This window comes from Penicillium atrosanguineum (assembly GCF_028827265.1).
Source record: "Penicillium atrosanguineum strain IBT 20685 chromosome Unknown utg000003l_segment0_segment0, whole genome shotgun sequence".
Lineage (NCBI taxonomy): Eukaryota > Fungi > Ascomycota > Eurotiomycetes > Eurotiales > Aspergillaceae > Penicillium > Penicillium atrosanguineum.
In genome coordinates, this window is record NW_026623135.1 from 470,644 (window position 1) to 493,750 (window position 23,107).

General features: G+C 51.7%; 8 protein-coding genes across 8 annotated transcripts; 6 read left to right on the forward strand and 2 right to left on the reverse strand.

Moving 5' to 3' along the window:
• Positions 1–2,716: 2,716 nt before the first annotated feature.
• On the forward strand, positions 2,717–5,421 carry N7443_003585 (potassium ion transporter; the record flags this gene model as incomplete). The annotated part of the gene is made up of 2 exons (XM_056883641.1): positions 2,717–4,543; positions 4,600–5,421. The coding sequence occupies 2 exons, from the start codon at positions 2,717–2,719 to the stop codon at positions 5,419–5,421; spliced, it is 2,649 nt and encodes an 882-aa protein (XP_056741919.1).
• A 615-nt stretch (positions 5,422–6,036) lies between these two features.
• N7443_003586 (glycoside hydrolase family 16 protein) lies at positions 6,037–7,278 on the forward strand (the record flags this gene model as incomplete). The annotated part of the gene is made up of 2 exons (XM_056883642.1): positions 6,037–6,867; positions 6,934–7,278. The coding sequence occupies 2 exons, from the start codon at positions 6,037–6,039 to the stop codon at positions 7,276–7,278; spliced, it is 1,176 nt and encodes a 391-aa protein (XP_056741920.1).
• Positions 7,279–8,116: 838 nt separating this feature from the next.
• Positions 8,117–10,333, reverse strand: N7443_003587 (uncharacterized protein; the record flags this gene model as incomplete). The annotated part of the gene is made up of 1 exon (XM_056883643.1): positions 8,117–10,333. The coding sequence occupies one exon, from the start codon at positions 10,331–10,333 to the stop codon at positions 8,117–8,119; it is 2,217 nt and encodes a 738-aa protein (XP_056741921.1).
• Positions 10,334–11,428: 1,095 nt separating this feature from the next.
• On the reverse strand, positions 11,429–12,551 carry N7443_003588 (dTDP-4-dehydrorhamnose reductase family protein; the record flags this gene model as incomplete). The annotated part of the gene is made up of 4 exons (XM_056883644.1): positions 11,429–11,459; positions 11,522–12,233; positions 12,290–12,309; positions 12,370–12,551. 4 exons carry the CDS (start codon positions 12,549–12,551, stop codon positions 11,429–11,431), a joined length of 945 nt encoding a protein of 314 aa, XP_056741922.1.
• Positions 12,552–13,453: 902 nt separating this feature from the next.
• N7443_003589 (FAD-binding oxidoreductase) lies at positions 13,454–15,148 on the forward strand (the record flags this gene model as incomplete). The annotated part of the gene is made up of 2 exons (XM_056883645.1): positions 13,454–15,052; positions 15,116–15,148. 2 exons carry the CDS (start codon positions 13,454–13,456, stop codon positions 15,146–15,148), a joined length of 1,632 nt encoding a protein of 543 aa, XP_056741923.1.
• A 418-nt stretch (positions 15,149–15,566) lies between these two features.
• On the forward strand, positions 15,567–17,659 carry N7443_003590 (STE20 family serine/threonine-protein kinase; the record flags this gene model as incomplete). The annotated part of the gene is made up of 5 exons (XM_056883646.1): positions 15,567–15,615; positions 15,683–15,984; positions 16,046–16,647; positions 16,702–17,343; positions 17,401–17,659. The coding sequence occupies 5 exons, from the start codon at positions 15,567–15,569 to the stop codon at positions 17,657–17,659; spliced, it is 1,854 nt and encodes a 617-aa protein (XP_056741924.1).
• Positions 17,660–19,585: 1,926 nt separating this feature from the next.
• On the forward strand, positions 19,586–21,424 carry N7443_003591 (DUF4048 domain-containing protein; the record flags this gene model as incomplete). Its single annotated transcript, XM_056883647.1, has 2 exons — positions 19,586–21,147; positions 21,214–21,424. The coding sequence occupies 2 exons, from the start codon at positions 19,586–19,588 to the stop codon at positions 21,422–21,424; spliced, it is 1,773 nt and encodes a 590-aa protein (XP_056741925.1).
• Positions 21,425–22,014: 590 nt separating this feature from the next.
• Positions 22,015–22,654, forward strand: N7443_003592 (translocation channel protein TIM22; the record flags this gene model as incomplete). Its single annotated transcript, XM_056883648.1, has 3 exons — positions 22,015–22,110; positions 22,163–22,258; positions 22,319–22,654. 3 exons carry the CDS (start codon positions 22,015–22,017, stop codon positions 22,652–22,654), a joined length of 528 nt encoding a protein of 175 aa, XP_056741926.1.
• Between the last annotated feature and the right edge of the window lie 453 nt (positions 22,655–23,107).

Genomic DNA, 23,107 nt, shown 5'->3' on the forward strand with positions numbered 1-23,107 from the left:
TGCTGGAAACTGTTATAGAAACAGGACCTGTGGATTATTTTCGTGTCCTTGGCACAAATGCAGGGGACCCAGGCCTATTGCAGGCAATACAAGATGTTATTCAGCGTCGTGAGGGAGGCGATTCCTCCATCTCGCTCTGCGGAATGTCATCAATGTCTCGAGGCGAGGGAGACGAGGATGAAGATGATCCGGTTTTTCTAGCAGCACGAATAGTCAGCAAGACTGCCAAAATGGGTATGGAGACAAGAATTTTTGAGTGCCTGGGTACAGATGATGGGGACCCTAGCATAACCCCAATGGCTCAAGACGAAAATCACTCCGAGCTATGAGATATCCCCGAATTCATAGACCCGTATCAAGTCGGCTCCGCTTAATCATTCCACCTAAGCAAATATTTCCGGATTAAGGTGACGCGATGATCAAAGAAAATTAGTTTCTAGGATGCCATGCTTTGTTCTGTGTTTTATATATGTGACGGGCCTTTGTGCGACATCGGCGAAGCGTTCCTCGTAACAACTCACCAGCTTATGAAGTCGCTCCGTTTATTTACGCAGTCAAAAACCTTCTTAGCTAATGATACTTGACTAGCTACTGAATACCACTTAGTTTCTCTAATGAGTATCTCTAATAAGCTTTTGGACTAACGATTATTCTTGCTCTCGTTTCCTGCCATACAATATCGGGTCCTGCATAACAACCCATGGTCTTGTTAAAACAAAAGTGCAGACTCGCAAAATATAGCTAAACAAAAGCTTGCATGTGATCCATGATCTTGCGAGGAACAAGCTCGAATTTGTCAACTGCGCTGGTGTAAAAATGGGTTCGTGAAGTTGTTGGCCCGCGAATCCGCTCGCACAAAGAGTAACTCAGGGCCGTCAGTGAACCCCGAGTCCGAGAGAGTACGAATGACACCTGGACTTGGTGCAACCATGGTCCATGGGATGGACACTACGTGGACTACTTCGGCGGAACATGTTTACATCTTTCATATACTGGATCGATATTCCACTTGATGTAGGATTCCAGGGTGCACAAGATTGGGAGATGTAAATGCTAGAGTCGGTGGTGAGTGTACATAAGCGAGGAGAATGGGTCGCCGACTTGGTCATCCTGCGAGCCTTACAAATCTCACTGCTCGTGAGACTTCCTCGACACCCAAAGGAGACAGCGGACCATGAGAAGATAAGCCAGACGAGTCAGGATGATCAGCGAAAACGATGTGGACGACACATAGATGCTAAAGATAAGCATCTGCATTTCTCCCGGCCTAGTGATATCGTTGCACTTCAGAACTGGTCGGCATTTCTCAATCGGCCAGAATCACCAACGACCCTGCTGACAAGTTCCAACTGGCAGGCTCAGCTAGCTGCTAAAACTATTACGATTGCTCAGAACCACTGCGCCTATGTGATAAAGGAGGACACCTGCTGTTACTGTATTAGTGAAGCTGTGGAACAGGCAAAGAACCCTGCGTTAGTGGTATGCATTGCTTAGTGTCGCTTAGAGAATAATGCACTTTATGAATATGGCCATATTCAAGTAAACAGGGCCTGGTAAAAAGTGAGATGATCATTATAATCCTGCCTATGTATATAAACAACTTGCCTTCACCCATTTCCTATCCACGTAGGACCAGATGACTGAAAGATCAGACATTCGTGAGCTTTGACAAAGCGACCGGGGTGTGAACAGGGGCATCCCTTGGTTGTTGACCGTCTTTTCCTTTGCCAGGGCGGTGGCGTGGATTTACGATCCCAGACATTTACTCAATGAATGAACGTATTCGGGGAATTCCGGACAAGCCTCCCAGGGATATGCAGCACGAGTAGATAAAGCGAGCGTATATTGGCTTATCGTCGGAATCCCTGTCGATAGCGCTGCACTTGCAGTTCATGGGTCACATCAGACTTGAACGCGGATCCTCACCGCAAGGGCATTTCCAAGATCGATTGAGATTCGAGCCGACATGGAATCCCGGGATCGGGCCCGAGCCCAGACACCATTGCCAAAGGCCGAGACTAGACAGGGGAATGAAAAGTGGGCCGACCTCTCCCCTGACGAAACCCAATTTCCCCTTTTGGAGGCGCACACTTGACCGTGTGTGCCTCATCCGAGTAGTTGCAGAAGACAGATTTAGCCGCGCCTGCAGGACGACACGGTGGGAGGCAGTCGGGATCGGAATAAATTTGAGATATAGACATGGATAGTGGATCGCAGGGATGCTAAGAGTCTCGACTCTGCGAGACCACGCCAAAAGCTTGGCTTTCAATGTTTCACCTTGGGGGTGGATAACACGCTCCTTTTAGGTCCCTCGTCTTCTAGGCAGATATATAAGTCGTGTGGCTGACCCCGGTCGCGATGGACAAAACATGAAGCTGAGAGAAATAAAATACTCAAATCAAATTAAATCAAATCAGTTCTCGATCGCATTGCCGAGTTCAGCCACAGACAGCGGGAAACGATCGACAGTGCACGTTTTTGGCAGTTTTCGGCCGTTTTTACCGTAATTTACCAACCGTGATAATTTCCGTTTGCGCCTTTTTTCGTTGCCTTTCGTTTTTTGTCTTTATTTTTTCCAGTTCCCTGTTTGGACTTTCTCCTATTCACTCTTTGAACGCAATGGCCTCGTTTTCCTATCTTCATTGCGGCCCAATGCCACGCGGCTAACGGCGGCGTTGCCCGTGCTTCTCTTGCACGAGTCTCGGCAATCTTACACATGTATGTCTTCCCCGATCTGGTGGCCAACCTGAAGCTAAATGACGACGACAGGACCGAAAAGTTTCCCCTCTTCGAACAATCCCTACCGGTCACTACACTTCCGCGGACTGTGGCCCCCGCTTGGGAACGGCGACGCCGGCCTTCGAATACCATGTACTCAGCTTTCCTCCGGCGCTGCTCAGCATTCCTCCGTCGGGCGAACAAGTTCAAGCAGCGCATCCCGCTGATCAACCAGCTGCACCTCAACTTTATATTCCTCCATTATACCTATATTATCACATGGGCCTTAATCGGTTCCGTCATCGTTTATCCCGGTAACGATATCGCCTACATCGATGCCCTCTTCCTCTCGGCGGGCGCCGCCACTCAGAGCGGGCTGAACACAGTCAACCTGAATGAGCTGCGCCTGTACCAGCAAATTGTGCTCTACTTTATTACAATGTTCTGCACTCCAATCCTCATCCACAGCGCACTGGTTTTCATTCGTCTATACTGGTTCGAAAAGCGCTTCCAGCACGTGGTCCGTGATGCGCGCGCCTTGCGTACGACCCGCTCTCGCATGGACACAACCAGCCGAGGTAAGAATAGTGACGAAATCAATCGCGCAGAACTCGGAGTCAGCGGTCGTCCCATCGTCGTGCTGCGGGACGGTTCAGGTCATGCGCGAGGCGACCGACTCCCCAATCCCACGATGAAGTCCGTCGATGACGTGCAATCCGAGACCGAAACACCCGGGAACGATGCGAGCGGCCGATCCAGCAGCGACGATGATCGGATGGAACGTCGGTTCGGCTTGGGCAGCCTGAAAGTGCCGACGCAACTTAACCCGGAACAACACATTGCTTTCTTGGAAAATCAGCGGAAGAATAAAGGCGCCCTGCGCATCCCCAGTCCTCGCGAATACGATCGCGGTGGTGTCCCCGAAACTTTGGACGATGGCGAGGATGAGAGGCATGGCCCAGTTCAGCCTTCAAGTCCGCGATCCGATCGCCGACGCAGCTCTACGCATTCGGACGAAAACGACCATGTCCCACCCCTTGAGCCGCCGCACATCACCATCAATGAGCCCGAATTCCCTCGAACTCGCACTCGCGGAAGTACATTCCCCCGCCTGGATACGAGGCCTACCGTGCGAGACACTAAGGAGGTAAACGAGACGACTGGGGGCTTGGGTAACGCTGGCACGCGGAATACTGTCCGGGGAATCTGGCGGTCACTAACCCAGGAGAGAGACCACACAACCCAGCCCTATCTCAGCTGGAACGCGACGGTGGCTCGAAACTCCAACTTTGTCGATCTGACCGAGGAGCAGCGTGATGAGCTGGGCGGTATTGAATACCGCGCGCTTAAGACTCTTGCAGTCGTGCTGATCTCTTACTATGTTGGGTTCCACCTCGTTGGCATCTTGTGCCTGGTCCCTTGGATCGTTTCGGAAGACCAGCCTTGGGGCAATGTGGTCAAGGCAGATGGAGTTGGACGACCCTGGTGGGGTATCTTCACTTCTGCCTCTGCATTTAACGATTTGGGCTTTACCTTGACACCGGACTCGATGTACTCCTTCCAGAAGGCTGTCTTTCCTTTGCTGATCATGTCGTTTTTGATCATTATTGGCAATACTGCATTCCCGTGTATGCTTCGTTTGGTCATTTGGACTCTCTCGAAATTTGCTCGACAGGGAACGGCCCTTTGGGAGGAGCTCAAGTTCCTTCTTGATCACCCACGTCGTTGCTTCACCCTTCTATTCCCTCGAAATGCCACCTGGTGGCTGTTTGCCATTCTTGTTGCCTTGAACGGCATTGATGTCATTTTTTTCATCATTCTGGACGTGAGTTTACATCGATACATTTTTGAATCATATTTGGTACTGACTTTGGTCTGCAGTTGAACGACTCGACCGTCACTGCCCTTGCACCCGGTATCCGAGTCCTCGACGGCTTTTTCCAGGCCGCATCCACTCGTACTGCAGGTTTCGGAATTGTGAGTTTGTCGGACTTGCACCCCGCTATTCAAGTCTCATACTTGATCATGATGTACATTTCCGTCTTCCCGATTGCCATCTCCATGCGTCGCACGAACGTGTACGAGGAGAAAAGTCTGGGTATATACGGTCCCGGTGACGAGGAGAATGCCGATGACGAGGATGATCAGACAGCACCCAGCTACATCGGAGCTCACTTGCGACGCCAGCTGAGTTTCGATTTGTGGTATGTGTTCTTGGGACTATTTGTCATCGCCATCGCGGAAGGGGACCGGTTGGAGGTCACCAGTGACTCTAGTTTCCAGCTCTTTACCGTCCTGTTCGAAGTTGTCTCTGCCTACGGTACTGTGGGTCTATCCTTCGGGTACACTAATGTCGATACCTCTTTCTCCGGCCAATTCAACGTTGTGTCCAAACTGGTGATCATCGCCATGCAAATCCGTGGCCGCCACCGTGGGCTGCCGTACTCACTGGATCGTGCCGTCCTGTTACCCTCCGACGCTCTCAACAAGCGCGAGGCTGCTGATGTTGACCGTCGCATGCGCCGACGTGCCTCGAATCTCAGCGGGGGCGAGTCCATGGGTCGTCCACAGTCCCGGTCCATGTCAATGGGGCGTGACGCTGGTGTGACTACCGGCACGGAAGGCTACGACTGGCAAACCCAACAGCCGCAGACTAATGGCGACGTGGTTCATCGATCATCGACCATGCGCTCCGCTCGTTAGTGTCAGTCATCTATACATATTCTGCACATCTTTTGTATCTATATAGAGGTTCGGCGTTGTTTGGGGCATACGTCATTGCTGACAGCGTTGCTTTTGTTGCATATAATGAACATCTTGGAGATTTATCGTTGAATCTGCATGCATCATTTACACTAGTTGGAGCATTTACCCTTGTAGGCCAATGACGTTTGGGTCTTCCCCGTGCGCGGGAGCCGGCATTCCATTCCTTTCCGATTGCGGAGGGTGTCGCGTGTGCCGTGTTGGGAATCGATAATGGGATTGTAGACATGGCAAGAACTTTTTCGATGGGAGTGGCAAGGGATCCTCGATGAGCGAATTGCATAATTGTGATTGACTAGGACAATTCGAATGTGTTGTGTTTTTGGTTTATACTCGCAATTGATCGGCACCGGGCCCTGAAGTGATCGGCGCTAGTCCTCTCCGAGCACATTCCAGGGACCACCATGACGGCATCAACATAAGACTATACCATATTTAAGCTCCTGGGTTTGAAGCTTATGACAAGTCCATCAAGGTCTACTCCTTCACTACATCTTTCGCACTCCTTTGTTTACGTTCTCGATCTCGACCCATCGGGGCATCTATACGCCAACCATGGATGGTCAAAAGCTCCCTCGAGTATGCCTCGATCGTTACAGCGGTGCAGCTTCGAAATACCCCCGCCTCCAGTCAACAGATATCCCTAAGGCCCCCTCGACCCTGATACCTATACCCGAGTCCCCGGAGCGCAAGCCCGCCAAGCCACCCTGGTACAAACCACTCAACTGGACCCTACGACGGACACTCATCTCCACCCTCATCACGATCGTGATCATAGGAGTCATCGTCATCCCCATCGAAGTCGTCCGAGCAAACCGCTACCCAGACTACGCCCCTCTAAACTACACACTAAAGGACACCTACTCAGGTCCATCCTTCTTCGACCAATTCAACTACTTCACCGAACAAGACCCAACAGACGGCTTCGTCGTCTACGTCAACAAAGAAACAGCCACAGGCCTCAACCTAACCCACGCAACCGATACCTCAGCAATCCTCCGCGTCGACACGGTCACGCCCAGTGCTCTCAGCGGTCGTAACTCCGTCCGCGTCGAATCAAAGAAGGCATATGATATGGGTCTTTTCATCTTTGACATCATTCACACACCGCACGGCTGTGGAACATGGCCTGCTCTCTGGATGACAGATGGAGCGAATTGGCCCTCGAATGGCGAGATCGATATTCTCGAAGCGACCAATGAGGCTTCGCATGGCAATGAGGTCAGTCTGCATACCACGCTCGGATGCACGATGGAGGTGAAGCGGAAGGAGACGGGCAATCGAATCTTCAAGACTTGCGATAATAGTACGAATGGGAATTCGGGATGCGTTGTTGTTGGAGAACCGGAGACGTATGGCGCGACTTTGAATCAGAATGGCGGAGGGGTATGTCTAATCCTTTTCCTATTTCGCTTATTATGTTTCAACCAACACCAGCTAATCCCCCAATAGATCTATGCCCTGGAACTGCGCACCGCCGGTATCCGAACCTGGTTCTTCCCTCGCACCTCTGTCCCGGTCGATATCAAATCACACACACCAGACCCCTCAACCTGGGGCACAGCTCTAGCTGACTTTCCCAGCACAAAGTGCGATATTCCTTCGCATTTCCGGAACTTGAATATCATTGCCAATATCGATCTTTGTGGAGAACTTGCGTCGCAGCCGCAGTATTATGATAAGATGTATGGTTGTCCGTCAACGTGTACGGACTTTGTGGCGAGGAATCCTTCGGCTTTTTCGGATGCGTACTGGGAGTTTGGGAAGTTTGAGGTATATCACGCTTTGAATGCTTAGTGGTTATGATGGACTGGGTTGAAGTCGCTGTATATTGATTAGTTGCTTAGCGGGAGTTTTGCTGGTACCTGTTTTCAATTGCTGGAAAGTTACCTGACGGGATATGGATTTATTTTATGATGATTAGATTACTCTGTTGGTCCAACGGATTTAATCCACACTAGATGAATCGCTCCAATTGCTTGAACACTCATCTACGGGTGATTTCTTTTAACCACGTTTGGAACACAGTCAGCTACAGACGCCGCTTCGGGCATCTCTTCGAAGTCTCGTGAAACGAATATCGTTTTGTGAGAAATCAGGTTGGAAATTTCAATCTAAGTGCTGCCAGTCTATCGTCTGATATAAATATTCGGAAAAAGAAAGAGGTACGTTATTCACAATCGGAATGAGCAGCTACAGGCCTCCAACTATTCTATATCCTCGCTCCGAGTAGTTTCCGCATTATGGGGTATCATTGAACATTATCCAGTCACTTGTCAAGACGGGCAGAAGGCCTCGGGATGGGTTAACTCATCCGCATAGTTTGGTTGATGCCGGTAAGACTACCTTGAAAGGTATATTCATAGGTCCTCCGTTTACGGAGAAAGAAAGAAGTTAGAAAGAAAGAAAATTGCAGGAACACTCGAGTAAATTATCCACAAATGGGTATCTTAACATGAAATTGCACACGCACAAGCACACGGGTCTAATCACGGAGAGCAGAGGAAGGAATGAACAACCCGCGTGCCTAGTTAATTTGAAATTTCAAGGAACAGGAACATATGAAACCTGACCGAACCCGAGATGAACACCGGAGACCCATAGAAAAGCGTGTCGTCGTGGATATTGGAAAGTGTTAAAGCTGGCGCAGCAGACTGCCCTCTGCGAATGGGTTTTCTGGCGACAGGTCAAGCATTGGCTGAGTAGCGTTGCGATCACCTGTTGCTACACCGCGCCTTTTGGATAGTTTGGGCTGGCTGGTGACCTTTTCAGAGGTCAACAGACTGTTAGGTTGGAAGGGGTTGGACGGCACGATGGGGCTGCCTTCGGCAGAGCTGAGTTGGGAGGATTTGTGTGGTGATGCGACTTGGCGGACGCTGCGGGCGGTATTTGAGCGGTTACGGGACGGAGGGGCTACTTCAACAGATGGTCTTCGCCATGAAGTCGCGGGTGGAATGACTATTGTGTTGACAGCCAATTCAGGTCCAGTGGCAGCGTCGACAAGTTTCACACCGGGTTCAACGGTTACCCCGCGGCCTTTGCGGACGTGTTGTGGTGCTTCCTGAAAAATGGGTGTCAAGTCGATGAGAGGTTTTGGCTTTTGGCTGACGGATAAGGACGGGCTTAGGCCATCCGGTGCGCGGGTCATGGTGTTTGTGCGGCTGTTGGAGTAATCGGGCGGGTTTAGAGGTCTTTCATTAAGCAGACCCTGCTCTGTGAAGGGTTCTTCCTTCGCTCGCTTTGCCCTTTCATCCCTCTCATGCATTGCCTGCTTTCGCTGGGAATATGATCTACCCAGCAACCCGGTTGGAGAGAAGGTGGTGGTATCCATTTCTGCAGAGGGTCTTCCCGGAAGGGTATCGATGGCCAAGTCCTTGGGGAAAGATGAAGGCGGAGGAGCATGGTCCCGACTGCTCTTCTTATGAGCGTATACATCCTTAGCCGTCGATGGGCGTGGCCCCATCTCTGCATTTTGGCGGTTCGTGAGAGATCTCAATGGAAGTGGGATGCCAGCGTCGCTCTTTTCGGTTGCACCCATCTTGTTAACAAGATACCAACTCCGCCATGCCTGGGTTACCGTGAACCATTTGTCGGCCATCGCGCTGTCATTGGTACTGAAGAAGTGCACGAATTTTTCAGTCGACAAAAACATGGAAGATTTCTGTTGACTTTTAATGGCGATGCAGATCTTCTTGGGAGGCTTGATTTCTTTTGCAAGAGCCCGTGCATTAGGTTTGTATATGTCAAAGTCGGAGAGGTGGCATATGGCAGTAGGGTCCTTGGAAGACTCTTTCTTTGCAATAGTCACCTGGCCATTAGGATATAATGTCACCCACCGCTTGTCCCATTTTCCAGGCCTCTGAGAGTAGTAGAGGTAAACACTTGTCTCAGCAGGCTTCTCGCTGGGCACGAGATGGGCGTCCAGTTGGGCAAGGGCGTCCATGCTCGAAGGGGGAATGATGATCAGCCTATTGTCTGCATCGTGTGACCAGGAGTTCATGACGTCTCGGACACGCTCGTATTCTCGCAAATTCCTCTCCAAGCCAACTTGGTGAAAAGATTCCCGGACGATGAACTTTTCGGGGTCGATGTCACGCGACAACTTCTGAGAGGCGGACAGGAGCAAATCCTGCACTTGGGTTGATGGAGTCACAGACAGCTTAAGCAAAGCATCGCTATATTGCACAAGAACTTGGCGTTCTCCAGCATTCACAGCGGAAATGGGTGCATCTATTCCAGGAACGATACCCCCTCCACCAACTCCAATGTACTTTGGCGCAGAGTCTTGTGCCTTTGTGAGGCCCATTTTCTGGAAGAAAGACTTGCGCGTATTATCATGAGACGGCGCATGTGCGCTGGCTCGACGACTCTCTACATCCGCAGCTGTCGGGGCTGAGCGCGTGAGCTTTGTTTTGCCCACATCCTTCTTAACACGCACGTGCTTCTCGGATTTCACCGGCCGTAATGTAATCTCGGCAGACGATTGCTTCTCACCCTCTAGCTGCGCCATCGCATCCTGTCTGTGTTTCTCTCGCGCGCGCTCTTCTTGTGCGCTCGGGGACAGCTTGGCGTCGGGTGAAGGAGACACCCTTTGGGCTTTTGCGCAAGCGAGATCTGGCAAAGGAGGGGCTGGAGTATTGATCGGTGCGGTGGTGGTGTTGTTTGCGGAAGGGCGATTGCGACGATACCGAGACATGCTTCTTGCGATTGATGGGTTCTGGTCACTTGTTGCGCCCAGCTGGGGCGAAAGGGCTTTCTCATGGCGGTCGACACTCTTTGCCTCTCGAACAGATCGATATCGCGACATTTTCTGCAGCGTAACGTCCGCAGCAGGCCCAGCAGGCCTCACCATGGTTGCGCAAGCACCTCGTGGGGAAGGGGAGGGGGTGAAGTCAAAATTTCAGGTAAAGTTTGATCTTGGTCGGGAACTGATCAGTGCCATTCTGGGGTGTAAGAGTTGTAAGGCTAGGATCGCGAGTCAAAGACGAAAGCTTGGGCAAAGTTGGAACCGGGGTTCGAGAACTCAGGGGAAGGTGGGACAGTTAAAGGTCAAAGTGCCAAGATGAGGCTGGAACAAAATGCGACGAGGCCCGCAGCTCTGCAGTCCTGCAATCCGGCAACCCTGTTTTGGCTCAAGAAAACGCCAAGGTATAACGTGACAATCCAGAGTTGGGCCGCATTTAGGGAGATAGAGTGTGATTCATCAGACTGGACACTTACCTAGAGTTTCATCGGATCGTGGGAGTCAAAATGTCAGTCTGGGTTTTTGGGAAGTGGAAGGAATGCAGGTATGTGGAGCCGGAAACGTCCCTCGTTTCGTGTTTTGTCCCTTTGCGCTACGATCGGCGACTATTGACAAGTACATGTAACTGAACTTTGGAATAGTGATTTACCTATCTAGGGTTGCACTCGTGTAGACATAGACACAATGCCTTTAAGCCCTTGGCTCCACTCAGATCCGCGACATCGTGGATAGACCCGCGGTCCACTCTGTGGGGGATCATCCTGAAGATTAAGCTATGGATGCAAGGGCTGTGGTTTTTTGTACCTCTGGTGTGTAAGATTTGACGCAGAGTGTAACTCACTATTTAAGTTGTGGTTTCAAATTCAAGACTCAGACTCAGACTCAGACTCCCCAGCGGCGTAGATCATGGTAGCGATCTCCCTTATCCATATGCAGGGTTTACCCTGTACCAACATAGACCCGGCATAGGTCGATCTAGGGCCTGAGTAAGACATTAGTCTGGGAATAGGATCTCACGATTCGAACCCACAGAGCAGGGAACTAAGAAAAATCGAAAAATCGGGCTTGCATGCGGTGGGTCTGGACTCGTCACATTTTCATATTTTATTTTGTGTTCCTGCATCGCGAGATGCCCAGTTGGCTGGGAAACTACTTTTTCTCTCTATACCTAACCACCACCCTAGTATGTATCATATGAGGTATCTATTTCTTGTATGCCCCCAGCTCTCTCCGCCTGTAAGGTTGTCAGTATTGGACCAGTCAACATGAGATGACTTGAGATGGAATAGAACTCACCACCAGGCCACAAAGTCCATGGTCCGCACATCAATGCCCAGGTCCTTGAGCACCTTCGTGGAGAGGTGCGTATCATAGGGCCGCTGCACACCGGCATTGGGATCATTCCCCTGCTTGTTGCGAATCATACCGGGCAAAGGCACGGAAAGCACCTGAGCCAACTTCTCACAGATCTCATACTTGGTCATGCGGTCCTCGGAACTGAACTGCAGAATCTTTGGCATCTCCTTCAGGTGCGCCTTCTCTCTCAAGTACTTGATCACGATGTCTCGGCACACGCGGGCCACGTCCTCGGTGTTGGTGGGGTACCGCAGCGCCCAGTCGTCCATCTTCACACCGGCATTGGCATCCTGCGATTTCATCACCGCATCCACAAGACAATTGACTGCGCTCTCGGAGTTCTCCTTGGCCGATCCGTACAGCACGGGGACTCGCAACACGACGCCCAGTCCGCTCTCACGGGTCGCCTCGAGCACTGCCACCTCCCCATCGCGCTTCAGCTGGCCGTACAGGTTAGGCGGTTCGGTCTTCGCATCGGCCTCATAAGGGGCGTCGCCCTCCTTTCCGGGGAAGACGTAGTCGGTGGAGATGTAGACGAGGAACGCGCCGCGGGTGTGGCATTCTTCGGCGAGAGCACGAGCAGCATTGACGTTAAGATTACGCGCCTGCTCCGGGTTCTTGTCGCACAGGTCTGGAGATCTGTTTGCCGCACCTATTGACCCCCCCGTCAGCTTGAGTGACATGATCCACGGGCATTCCGTAGCTTACAATGAATCACAATATGGGGCCTAGCAGATTCCATAAGCTTCACGTAGCTGAATAGGGTCTATTTATTTGATTATACTCACTTCACATCGTCCAAAAGGGACTTGATATCCTCTGACTTCTCAAGATCCGCCTTGAGAATGGTTGGCGGGGCAGCACGCGAGTATCCTTGTCCGACCACAAGAACGCCCGAGTGCTGGAAGGTGCTGAAGACCTGTCGTCCCAGGAGGCCGCTAGCTCCAGTAACCAGAACTACAGAAGTCATGATTGAGGAATTTGTGTAGGAGAGAAAGTTGACCTCCGGTGAGAGGTTGTGCCCCTTGGCTCTGCGGGGCGCTACCATGACGTAACTGACTCGCCTTCAGATTACGCATGGCAGAAGTTTGTTTACCATTGAACTCTACCAGATCTATATTTTTTCTGGCTTTAATTGACTGGGCTCAACTAGTTGGTACTTAGTGGTCTTCGTGATTGCTGTGATTGTGATAGCTGTGATGGTGCAGAAATTAGCCTCATTTAGAGTTGAAAGCTTACCAAGTGCTACCACCACCTTTTTTTCCCCGGAAATATTACGGCTCTGTGCCTTTAAATTCTACCGAGCTGTAGCATGTCTGGACGCGCACTCTGGTAAGGCCCAACAAACATACGTGAGTCGTAGCCCTGGAAGGTTATGAAATCTCTACCGACACATACGTGGGCAGTTACTACTTACTACCTTTACGGACGTTCTGGGATGTCGATCAATCCTTATACCGAGAATTGACAAAACTATACCCGATTGAAGTCGTGGATCAAACACCGAGGGATGAACTAAATGGCTGCAAGATCGACCTTCAACCTACGAAATGTTGCGGCAAGGAATCTTTCTCCCTTTTAGGTGCTCGAGACCACGTCTTCGCATCCCGAATCCGGTCGGTCACCGAATCGGGCAGCTAATGGAAATCGATAGCGAGTTGGAATGGAAAAGTGGAAGCCGAAAGCACGGAATCCGAAAATGCCGAGAAACGCCGAACTGATCAGAAACATGGAGTCGCGGAGGCAACTCCGATGGTGCAAGCAATTAAAAATTGGGATTCGGCTGGTGATCGGAGCGGCTTCTCCACTCTTCAATTGACCGGGCATCCACTTCCGAATTCCTTTTCCTCCCTACACCTCTTGATCACTGCCATGTCTAATGCCAGGAATTTATCTGCTGCATTGCGGCGGGCGCGAGTGCCTCGCCCTCGCATCCATCTCCGACCCGCCCTCCCTTACACACCTCTGACGACAGCCGTGCGCAGCTTCAGCGTTAGCTCCACCGTCTGGGCTGACAAGCAGATCAAGTACACCAGCGACGCATACCCCAACGTAAAGCGCGATCCCAACTTCGGAGAGCTTACCGCCAAAGACGTCGCATATTTCAAGGAGCTTCTGGGCTCCGAGTCAGCTGTTATCGATGGCGTGACCGCCGATGCGACGGACGATATCGAGCCCTTCAACAGCGACTGGATGCGCAAATACCGTGGCCACACAAAACTGGTGCTGAAGCCTGGAAGCACAGAGGAGGTCAGCAAGGTTCTGAAGTACTGCAATGAGAAGAAGCTGGCTGTGGTGCCGCAGGGTGGTAACACTGGTCTGGTCGGTGGCTCCGTGCCCGTCTTCGATGAAATCGTCATCAATACCTCGCGTATGAACAAGATCCGCTCGTTCGACACGGCTTCGGGTGTGCTGGTCGCGGATGCTGGTGTGATTCTCGAGGTTGCGGATCAGTATCTCGCTAAGCGCGACCACTTGTTCCCTCTGGACCTGGGTGCCAAGGGATCCTGCCACATTGGAGGCAACGTCTCTACCAACGCGGGTGGTTTGCGCTTGCTGCGCTACGGTAGCTTGCACGGAACTGTGCTGGGTCTCGAAGCGGTCCTGCCGGACGGGACCATCGTCAACTCTCTCTCCACTCTGCGGAAGAACAACACTGGTTACGATCTAAAGCAGCTCTTTATTGGCTCCGAGGGTACCATTGGCCTTGTGACCGCTGTCTCCATCATCTGCCCTCCTCGCCCCAAGGCCGTCAACGTTGCTTACTTCGGATTGGAGAGCTTCGAGCAGGTCCAGCAGGCCTACCTCCAGGCCAAGGGCCAGCTTTCCGAGATTCTGTCTGCCTTTGAGCTTATGGACGGCCGCAGCCAGGGTTTGGTCAAGGAGTCTACTGGCAACAAGTACCCTCTCGAGGGTGAATATCCCTTTTACTGTCTGATTGAGACCAGTGGCTCCAACGCCGAGCACGATATGGCAAAGCTGGAGACATTCCTTGAGAACGTCATGGGCGAGGGCATTGTCGCTGACGGTGTCTTGGCTCAGGATGAGACCCAGTTTCAGGCTCTGTGGCGCTGGCGTGAGGGTATCACTGAGGCTCTGAGCCATCTGGGTGGTACTTACAAGTACGATGTGTCAATCCCCCTCTCCGATCTGTACTTGCTGGTCGAGGACTGCAAGGCTCGTTTGACCGAGATGGGCTTCGTTGGTGATGACGAGTCTTTCCCCGTTCGCGCCGTTGTTGGATATGGCCACATGGGTGACTCCAACCTGCACTTGAACGTGTCCGTGCGCCAGTACAACAAGGAGGTCGAGAAGGCTATTGAGCCTTGGGTGTATGAGTGGATCCAGAAGCGCCAGGGCAGTATTAGTGCTGAGCACGGCCTTGGAATTGCTAAGCGTGATTTCATCGGCTACAGCCAGAACGATACCATGGTGAAGCTGATGAAGCAGTTGAAAGGTCTCTACGATCCGGTAAGTTCAGCACCTTGCTCGCACCCTTGCCCCACGTCTGAATTTTGCTGACACCGACTATAGAACGGCATTATGAACCCGTACAAGTGCATCTGAAAGGCCTAAACCCTTGAAAAAGGTGACAGTAGTGTATAAAATATCAATTACTCTCCCTAGCTTCAAATATTTCTCCAATTGCTGGACTAGTGATGCTATACAAATATGATGTCACATGATCTGACCCTTGCATATGCGCTAGTCCCGATTTAGTTAGTGCTTCTCACTTAAGGCCTGAGGCTAGCATCGGTTGCCATGCGAGACGGCCTTGTTTGGACAAGGGCCGTTCATATATGCTCCACCCCTTTTGGTTTCAAGTGCCCAGCTGCCCGACACTTTCTTCTCTTTCGCTGTCACGCCGAAGCCTAGGATTCAAGGTCTTTCGAGTTCAAAGTTCACCCAGTTTCCGCTGGACGAACACTGTTCCGCTGCAGCCCTGTCCGACCGCGCACTAGTTCGGCCTGATCATTGCGAAACCATGGCGGACGATATGGCGAGCCGTTACCAGGTGATGGAGGAACTGGGAAGTGAGTACCAGATTTACCTACAATGCCCCTACATACCATGTACTGACCCATTGTCCTTTGTTTACAGGTGGAAGTTTCGGCGTCGTTTACAAGGCCATTGACACACACACCGGAGAGATTGTAGCGGTGAAGCATGTACGCGCCACTTTTTCATCCGATGCCCCTCACACACATCTAATTGACCTTTTTTCCGCGTCGCAGATTGATCTCGAGTCCAGCGAAGATGATATTCAGGAGATTCAGCAAGAGATTTCCGTCTTGGCCACCTGCGCTAGTGCCTATGTTACACAATACAAGGCGAGCTTCCTGAAGGGTCACAAACTTTGGATTGTGATGGAATTCCTCGGTGGCGGATCCTGTTTAGATCTGGTACGTGGTCTATCCCTACTCATTTGCAATTGTTGCGGGGTCTGTCGCTAACCGGTTGCAGTTAAAACCCGGGGTCTTCAACGAAGCGCATGTGGCAATCGTCTGCCGAGAGTTGCTACAGGGTCTCGACTATCTTCACGCTGAAGGAAAGATCCACCGAGATGTCAAGGCGGCAAATGTATTGCTCTCTCAAACTGGAAAAGTCAAGCTGGCAGACTTTGGTGTGGCCGCTCAGCTGGTCAATATCAAATCGCAGCGCAATACATTTGTCGGTACTCCATTCTGGATGGCGCCGGAAGTTATTCAGCAGGCTGGATATGACTTCAAGGCCGATATCTGGTCCCTAGGTATTACTGCGATTGAGATGATCAACGGCGAACCACCTCATGCTAGTACCCACCCGATGAAGGTCCTTTTCCTCATTCCGAAACAGCCTGCCCCGCGACTAGAGGGCAACGAATACAGCAGCACCTTCAAGGACTTTATCGCCCAATGTCTGACCAAGGACCCCGATCGTCGCCCTAGTGCAAAGGAGTTGTTGCGACATAAGTTCATTCGCGGCGCTGGAAAGCCCGAGTCCCTGCAGGAACTCATTCATCGCAAGCAAGACTGGGATGGCGGCCGCGGAGTCACGAAGGACGTCAAATACTACGCAGAGTCCCTGTAAGTCCCCAACACCACTGGTGGTCCCAACTCACGGCTAACAACTGAAATCAGTAACACAATCACCAAGCCACCTACCCCAGAGGAAGACGACGACGATTGGGTGTTCGACACTGTCAAGGCTCCATCTATGTGGGTGCCCAAGGGTACTGACTGGACCACGCTCGACGAGGATGAAGACGAAAACGAGACCAACCCTGCTCGACTGATGGAGGACTTGCATATCTCTCCTCCGCCCGTGCCACCCAAGCATCAGCCTAATTCCACAGTTCGACGAACCCCGGCTGCCGACCGATCACCTTCAATCCGCAGAGCCAACACCAAGCGGCGATCCAGCGGTATCAAGCAGCCTCTCGGTCTAGACTTGAGTTACGGGAACAGCCCGTCTACTGTTCGGCAATTCCGCCGTGTATCGGACCGAGTTCCCAGTGAAACACCAAAGGTGCCACCTGGCTTCGACGAGAACTCTAGTCCGAAAGTGGTCTCTGGGGATTCCAGCAGCAAGGAAGCTCAGCTGGGACGCCGTGCATACAGCCGTGCTGTTGGGCTTTCCTGTCAGGAAGTTCTCTCTACTACTGGCGACGGAGAGAAGCGTGAGGCCATTTCCCGGCTGGCCGAGGCCTGGAGTGACTTGGAGATGGTCGACCCTGAGGGACTCTATCACATCATCCGCACCATGAACGAGAAACTTCAGGCGTATGTCACAGATTCCGACTCTTCCGACAGTGATGAAGAGATACTAACCCCAGACAGTGATCCCCGCCTCAACTCCATGATCCCCACATCCCCTCAACCTGACTCTCCTGGACGCCCCCGTCTCGTTCTAGCCCAGAACAACCCTCACCTCAAAAGCCACCGTCGCCGACAGTCGAGCGTGGCGGAACCGAATCCTCCCTCGCCCCTCTCCAACATGCCTGGCCAAAACGTCGCCGGCATGGAACATACCAAGCAACTGTCTGATGTGCTCTACTCACGTTGGGCAGACGGACTTCGCAATCGCTGGGGCATCTAAGCGACCCTCTGCATCCTGCTCTCCCCCGCACATCCCCTCCTCCTTTGATCTTCTTCCATTCGTTGTATAGACCATTCTGGCGTTTTACCTGCTTGTACAACCCCCTTGCGTTCTTTTCAGGCTTACCACCAGCCTTGCATCTATGGTGTCCGTTCTTTCTTTTCAATTCTTGTACCTGGTGGGACCGGCCCCGGAGTTTCGATCTGGTGTATTATCTTGGAACTTGTGTTTATGTTTATGTCTCTCCTTTGCCTTTGTTTATTTTCTTGGTTCAGACCCATGTCTTGAACCCTTTTCCTTCTCATAGATAGCTTTTTGTTCTCGCTGTCATTTATGTGCGCTTTTATCCTCTGTCCCCTGCCTTTTCCATATCCCGAGGCAAGGGGACTTTCATTGTGCAATATGTCTCTGGCTATCTGTGAACTGTCCGTCTGAATGAAAATATTACGATGTGATTGGATTTGTGGTTATTGTTTCTTGTATTCTGGTCCAATCAGTACATTGGCATTTAGTCCTTACACATCCACCCCTCCGCACTTGTGATGATCGACCTTGGAATGTACTAGGTGCTGTAACCCCACAGCTTCTATTCATTAAGTTCCAACCTTCTTCGTCGACTGTTTATTTTGTTTCAAAGCTCGTATTCCACTGTTCCAACGTTTGAAGGATGCCACATCGAGTACCCCTGAAATCGACAGCCAAGACGTCTAGAGCTTCTTAGCTCCCCTTAACAACTCCCGCCCGGCGCCACTTCTGGGGGCGGTGGGGCTGCCTACGCACTGCATGTAATTTGGCATGGATTGCCTTTCTCCGTCTTGCTATTTTGAGATTGGGTCTCAGTGGTGTGTCATAGCTTTTGAAATGAGAAGGCTGTGATCGGATATTTGCAATTATATCTACCTGCTAGTTGGAGAATGTCCAGGTGTCCGGATGCACCTGGATCACAGCACAAAATATATATGCATGCGCCCATATATGCTGGTTATTCCTGGAGTCTTTCACGCGCTTCCAAATCCGAGGTTCCAGCTGCACATGTGCTTAGCTCATGCATGTGCCGAGAACCCGTAGGACTTCGAGATGGAAAACCTGACTGTCTAGGTTCCCTTTTTGGGACAGAGACCCGTTGGAAGGTTTCGAAGGCTAGATGAATGATCTCCGAAAATTGCATTGGTAGGATACTGGGTACCGCTGGAACGACTCGAGTAACGATCAAATGCAAATGACTCTTGATCTCATCGAAGTGCAGGGATGTGTGTAGCTGTGCTCAGCCTGATATGGCTGATTCGGTAGAGATAAGTAGTGTTATTTACTGAGAGTTACATTCCTTGACAGCGAAGCTATGTGATTTCAATCCATAGAATGTTTGCTAACAAGTATCTGCTTCAAGGTAGATACAAAGGATGGAATAGGTCGACTATAGACAAAGGATTCATTACTTCTTGCTCTCTTACCAGAAGACTACATAACACGGAATCCACAACTTTAGATGACAAGCTTATGCAGGGTCTAGGCTTCTGTCATTGCTGTCAGCATTCTGGCCGATAGATCTTCTCCAATTGGAATGCAGCATCGCGTGGAATTCACAGCGTCGATCCTAGAGATTTGGGGCTCTCGCTGTTCCCAGCTACAATAGGAAAACAGTGAGCAGTGGGATGGTATCCCGCGTAAAATCTAGAAGAGACGTATTCAAAATGTTAAAATGAAGGTCGGCAGCGCTAAGCGGCGTCGAGGCTGCGCGGGCCCCTGAAACACTCGTGGCAAAGATGCGCGGACCTTGGGACCCGCTGTGGGCTCAGGAGACGGGGGACTGGACTTTCCGTCACTTCGTTTTTCTTTTCCTCAACTGTACATATACTCCAATCCTTCACTCTCGTTCCTTCATGCCCACCTATCCCACATAGTTTCTCTCCAGCTGGCTGGCCCACAATGGAGAGCTTACCCGGAACGGGCGACGACGTCCATGGCTCTATGCCGGATGCGTCCCGCACGTCACTCGACTCTCCAATCCAACCGGGGCCTGTCTCTGGGCAAACACTCTCTCGATCCTCATCATTGTTACAGAATCGATCATCACTTCCACCGCGTGCCCAACCAGGGGCCCGACATGCGAAACGGTTGACTTTGAACTTCCCCATCAACATCCCGCTGGACCAGCCGCCATCCGCCACGGACCCTAGTGTCGCCTCCCCCGGATCCATGACCCCTGTCACGCAGTCCTCGACTCGTCCGTCCCCCGCCACCCCCGGTGCTCCTATCCCCTTAGACGTCGATGATGATGGTATCGATTTCCTTCGGGCCATCGCCTCGCAAGAGCGGAGGGTGATGGAGCTCCGGGAGGAGCTGTCTCGGGCTGAGACGGACCTGTCAACTCTGAAGAAACAATGGGCGCAGTCTGAGAAGTCGAGGAAACGCACCGAGATCAGTCTTCATGCTGAACCCTTGCTGCCACTACGATCTCCTGACCTGAGCGGGGCGGAGGCATCCAGTACGCATCGTCGGGAACAAAGCATGAGCTCGGTCGGAAGCTCGTCTGTATCACAGGAACGTATCAGCCGGGAATTGGATCGTCGAAGCATCGTCCGTCCTACTCCAGCTAAGGGTACAACCATCTCTGCCAACGGGCGGCGTGTCTTCCAAGGCTCTCATACGCGCACGTTGTCTCTTCTGTCTCCAGTAACAGTTCAGAGCCCATCACTTGGCGGACCCGGCCCGTCAGAGGTTGAGCGTGTTGGCCGCGCCCCGCGGTCAGCTACGCTGCCATCTGTTGAGCGTTACAATGCCCCCAGTATTGGAATGCCGATGGATGAGAGTCAGGTGCCGGAGCACCTCCTTTCACAGTGGCGGAAGACCATGCCGCCTCCATCGCGCGAGGCACTCGTGCGTACGGGCAAACAGATGGCTTCCGATCTGCGCGAGGGTCTCTGGACATTCTTTGAGGACATCCGACAAGCAACAGTGGGTGAAGAGGGCATCAACGCGACCGAATCACGAACCATGTCACCATCCAACTCGTTAACACCGTCGAATTCACGCAAGCGCGATTCTTTGGCCAAATCCCAAAGTCGAGACCGGCTATCAGCCGCAGGTAGTGGTTCACGATCTACATCGTCATCGTCGCGGGGGAGGAGGCCAGCGGCCGATGCATCATCCGGTAAAGACTCCAAGCCGGCGGACATTTCCTCGTCTTTCTGGCATGAATTCGGCGTTGATTCACCAGCGCAGACGTCGACAGGCGCTCATCGCAGTCCCTCCGACAACACAATCGCCGCAACGACCCCACGGGGCGCGAACGAGTCCGAGCGAACAAATCACCACTTCAGCAGTTCAGCCGCGGAGGATGAAACAGCCGACAACTGGGATATATGGGACACGCCGCTTTCCAAGTCCAAAATAACGCATACGCCCTCGTCCAGCCGGTCAACAGTAGAGTCCTCGAAGCATGAACAGTCGCCCGGAACACAAAGTAGCAGTCCCCGAACGAGTGCCAGGTACATATCGACTTTTCCTGATTTTATCTATGACAACCTCGTTATGCGCTGACGCCCCATCTCCAGCTTTGGCGAATGGAACCCTAGTTCCGCCGCCCCCGATCCCAGCATGACCGAAGGCATCCCCTGGCCCACTATCACCAAGCTGGCCCCGTCCAAGCTACAACGTACCGCTTCCAACCTCATGGCTGAGTGGGAGCGAAGTCTCTCGCCTTCGCCGGAGCGAAAGGACTCGTCGTCCTCGTCCAGCTGGAGCAAGAGCAGCAAGAAGGACTGATGGTCCTTCTTACCTTTTCTTCTTTTCTTTTCTTTTCTATGTATATACTAGACCCATTTCCTTCTTCGGCCCCATTGAGGGTCTCCGTTGGGCGATTTGGCACGAACACACGGATTCATGCAGGGTTACGACCATTCAACCCACGAGAGCGTTCCTTTCTATTGCGAATATTTGAAGCGACTGGCTTCATTCCTTTTCTAGCTAGCCATCTATGATGGAACGTTTGAAGATAATTATCGAAAATTAGACGCATTGAATATATAAACTTACAAATAGGATGTACGAATCCCTTGATCTTGCATTATCATAAGATGTAACTAACTTGAACTATAGAAGGACGATGATTTCCCGGAGTATCACGTGACAAACGGCGCAGTGGACTGGTTTGGGTTGCCGTAAAAATAAATTTGCGTGAGTCGCCTCCGCAAGATCTCCGAGCCTCGACGTGAGCTTCTCGAATTTGCATTTCTTCGAGGGGATACCCACCCTACCTTTTCTTATTCAAAGGTCCTCTCATCTCGGATTCAAATTACTTGAACGCCGTTCTCCTACCACCTTTATTTTCGACCTTTTACGCGCCCTAATTCATCATGAGTGTCCCCGGTATGCCGACGATGAGTGGCCTCGGCGGTGCTGGCAACCAGACCGCAGGAATGAATGAGCAGGAGGCAGCCATGGTGAAGATGGTAGGTTTCAAGTCCCGCGTCGCGAAACGCGCATCTCCTAACTTTCGAACAGATGACCGCTGGTATGGAGTCGTGTCCAGTCAAGACAGTCATCTCCGGTACAATGGGGTTCGGTCTCGGAGGTGCCTTTGGTCTTTTCATGGCCAGTGTAAGCTCTTAATCTTATCCTCCATTCTTTCACATGAGAAATCTAACGTCCTGCGCCTAGATGTCTTACGACTCTCCCCTCACCCCCCAAGGTCGCGCGATCTCCGATCTCCCCTGGCGCGAGCAAGTTCGTCGTGGATTCAAGGATATGGGTTCCCGCTCCTGGTCCTCCGCTAAGAACTTCGGTATCGTCGGCGCGCTCTACTCCGGCACCGAATGCTGTATTGAGGGTCTCCGCGCGAAGAACGACTTGACCAACAGTGTCGCGGCGGGCTGTGTCACCGGTGGTATCCTCGGTGCCAAGGCCGGCCCGCAGGCGGCTGCCTTTGGTTGCGCTGGTTTTGCGGCATTCAGTGCTGCTATCGATGCTTATATGAGAATGCCCGAGTCGGATTAAGCTCGGTGTTTGAGTGCGGTGTTCTGTTCGACTGCATACCTTTAGACATGCGATGTCAACTTCCGCTTTTCTTCGATTTGTATATCTTCTGTGGCGCTTGGCGATTTGGAATAGAGGGAGCATAGAAGGCGTTTGGGTTGTTTTTGTTGTGCCATCTTCTTGTCTTGCTCTGAATCGTGTATTCAGGAAGGCTTTTCGCTATCTGCGGTGGGGCTCTTGTGTCTTTGGAGCTGCATCAGACGAGCTGAGTTGTGGAAATAGCTTGGTTTGATTCTTTGCATTGCGTCCTTGAGAGCTGGAAACCCTCTGGTTCTTTTTTTTTGTGGGTTATCTTTACTCGTGTATTATATCTGCATGTTCTACGTGAACATATTAGAAGCCCATCGGGAAAATTCTCCATCTCATCTTTGATACCAATTCAATCTTTGCTACCAATTTAACCCATGATAATAA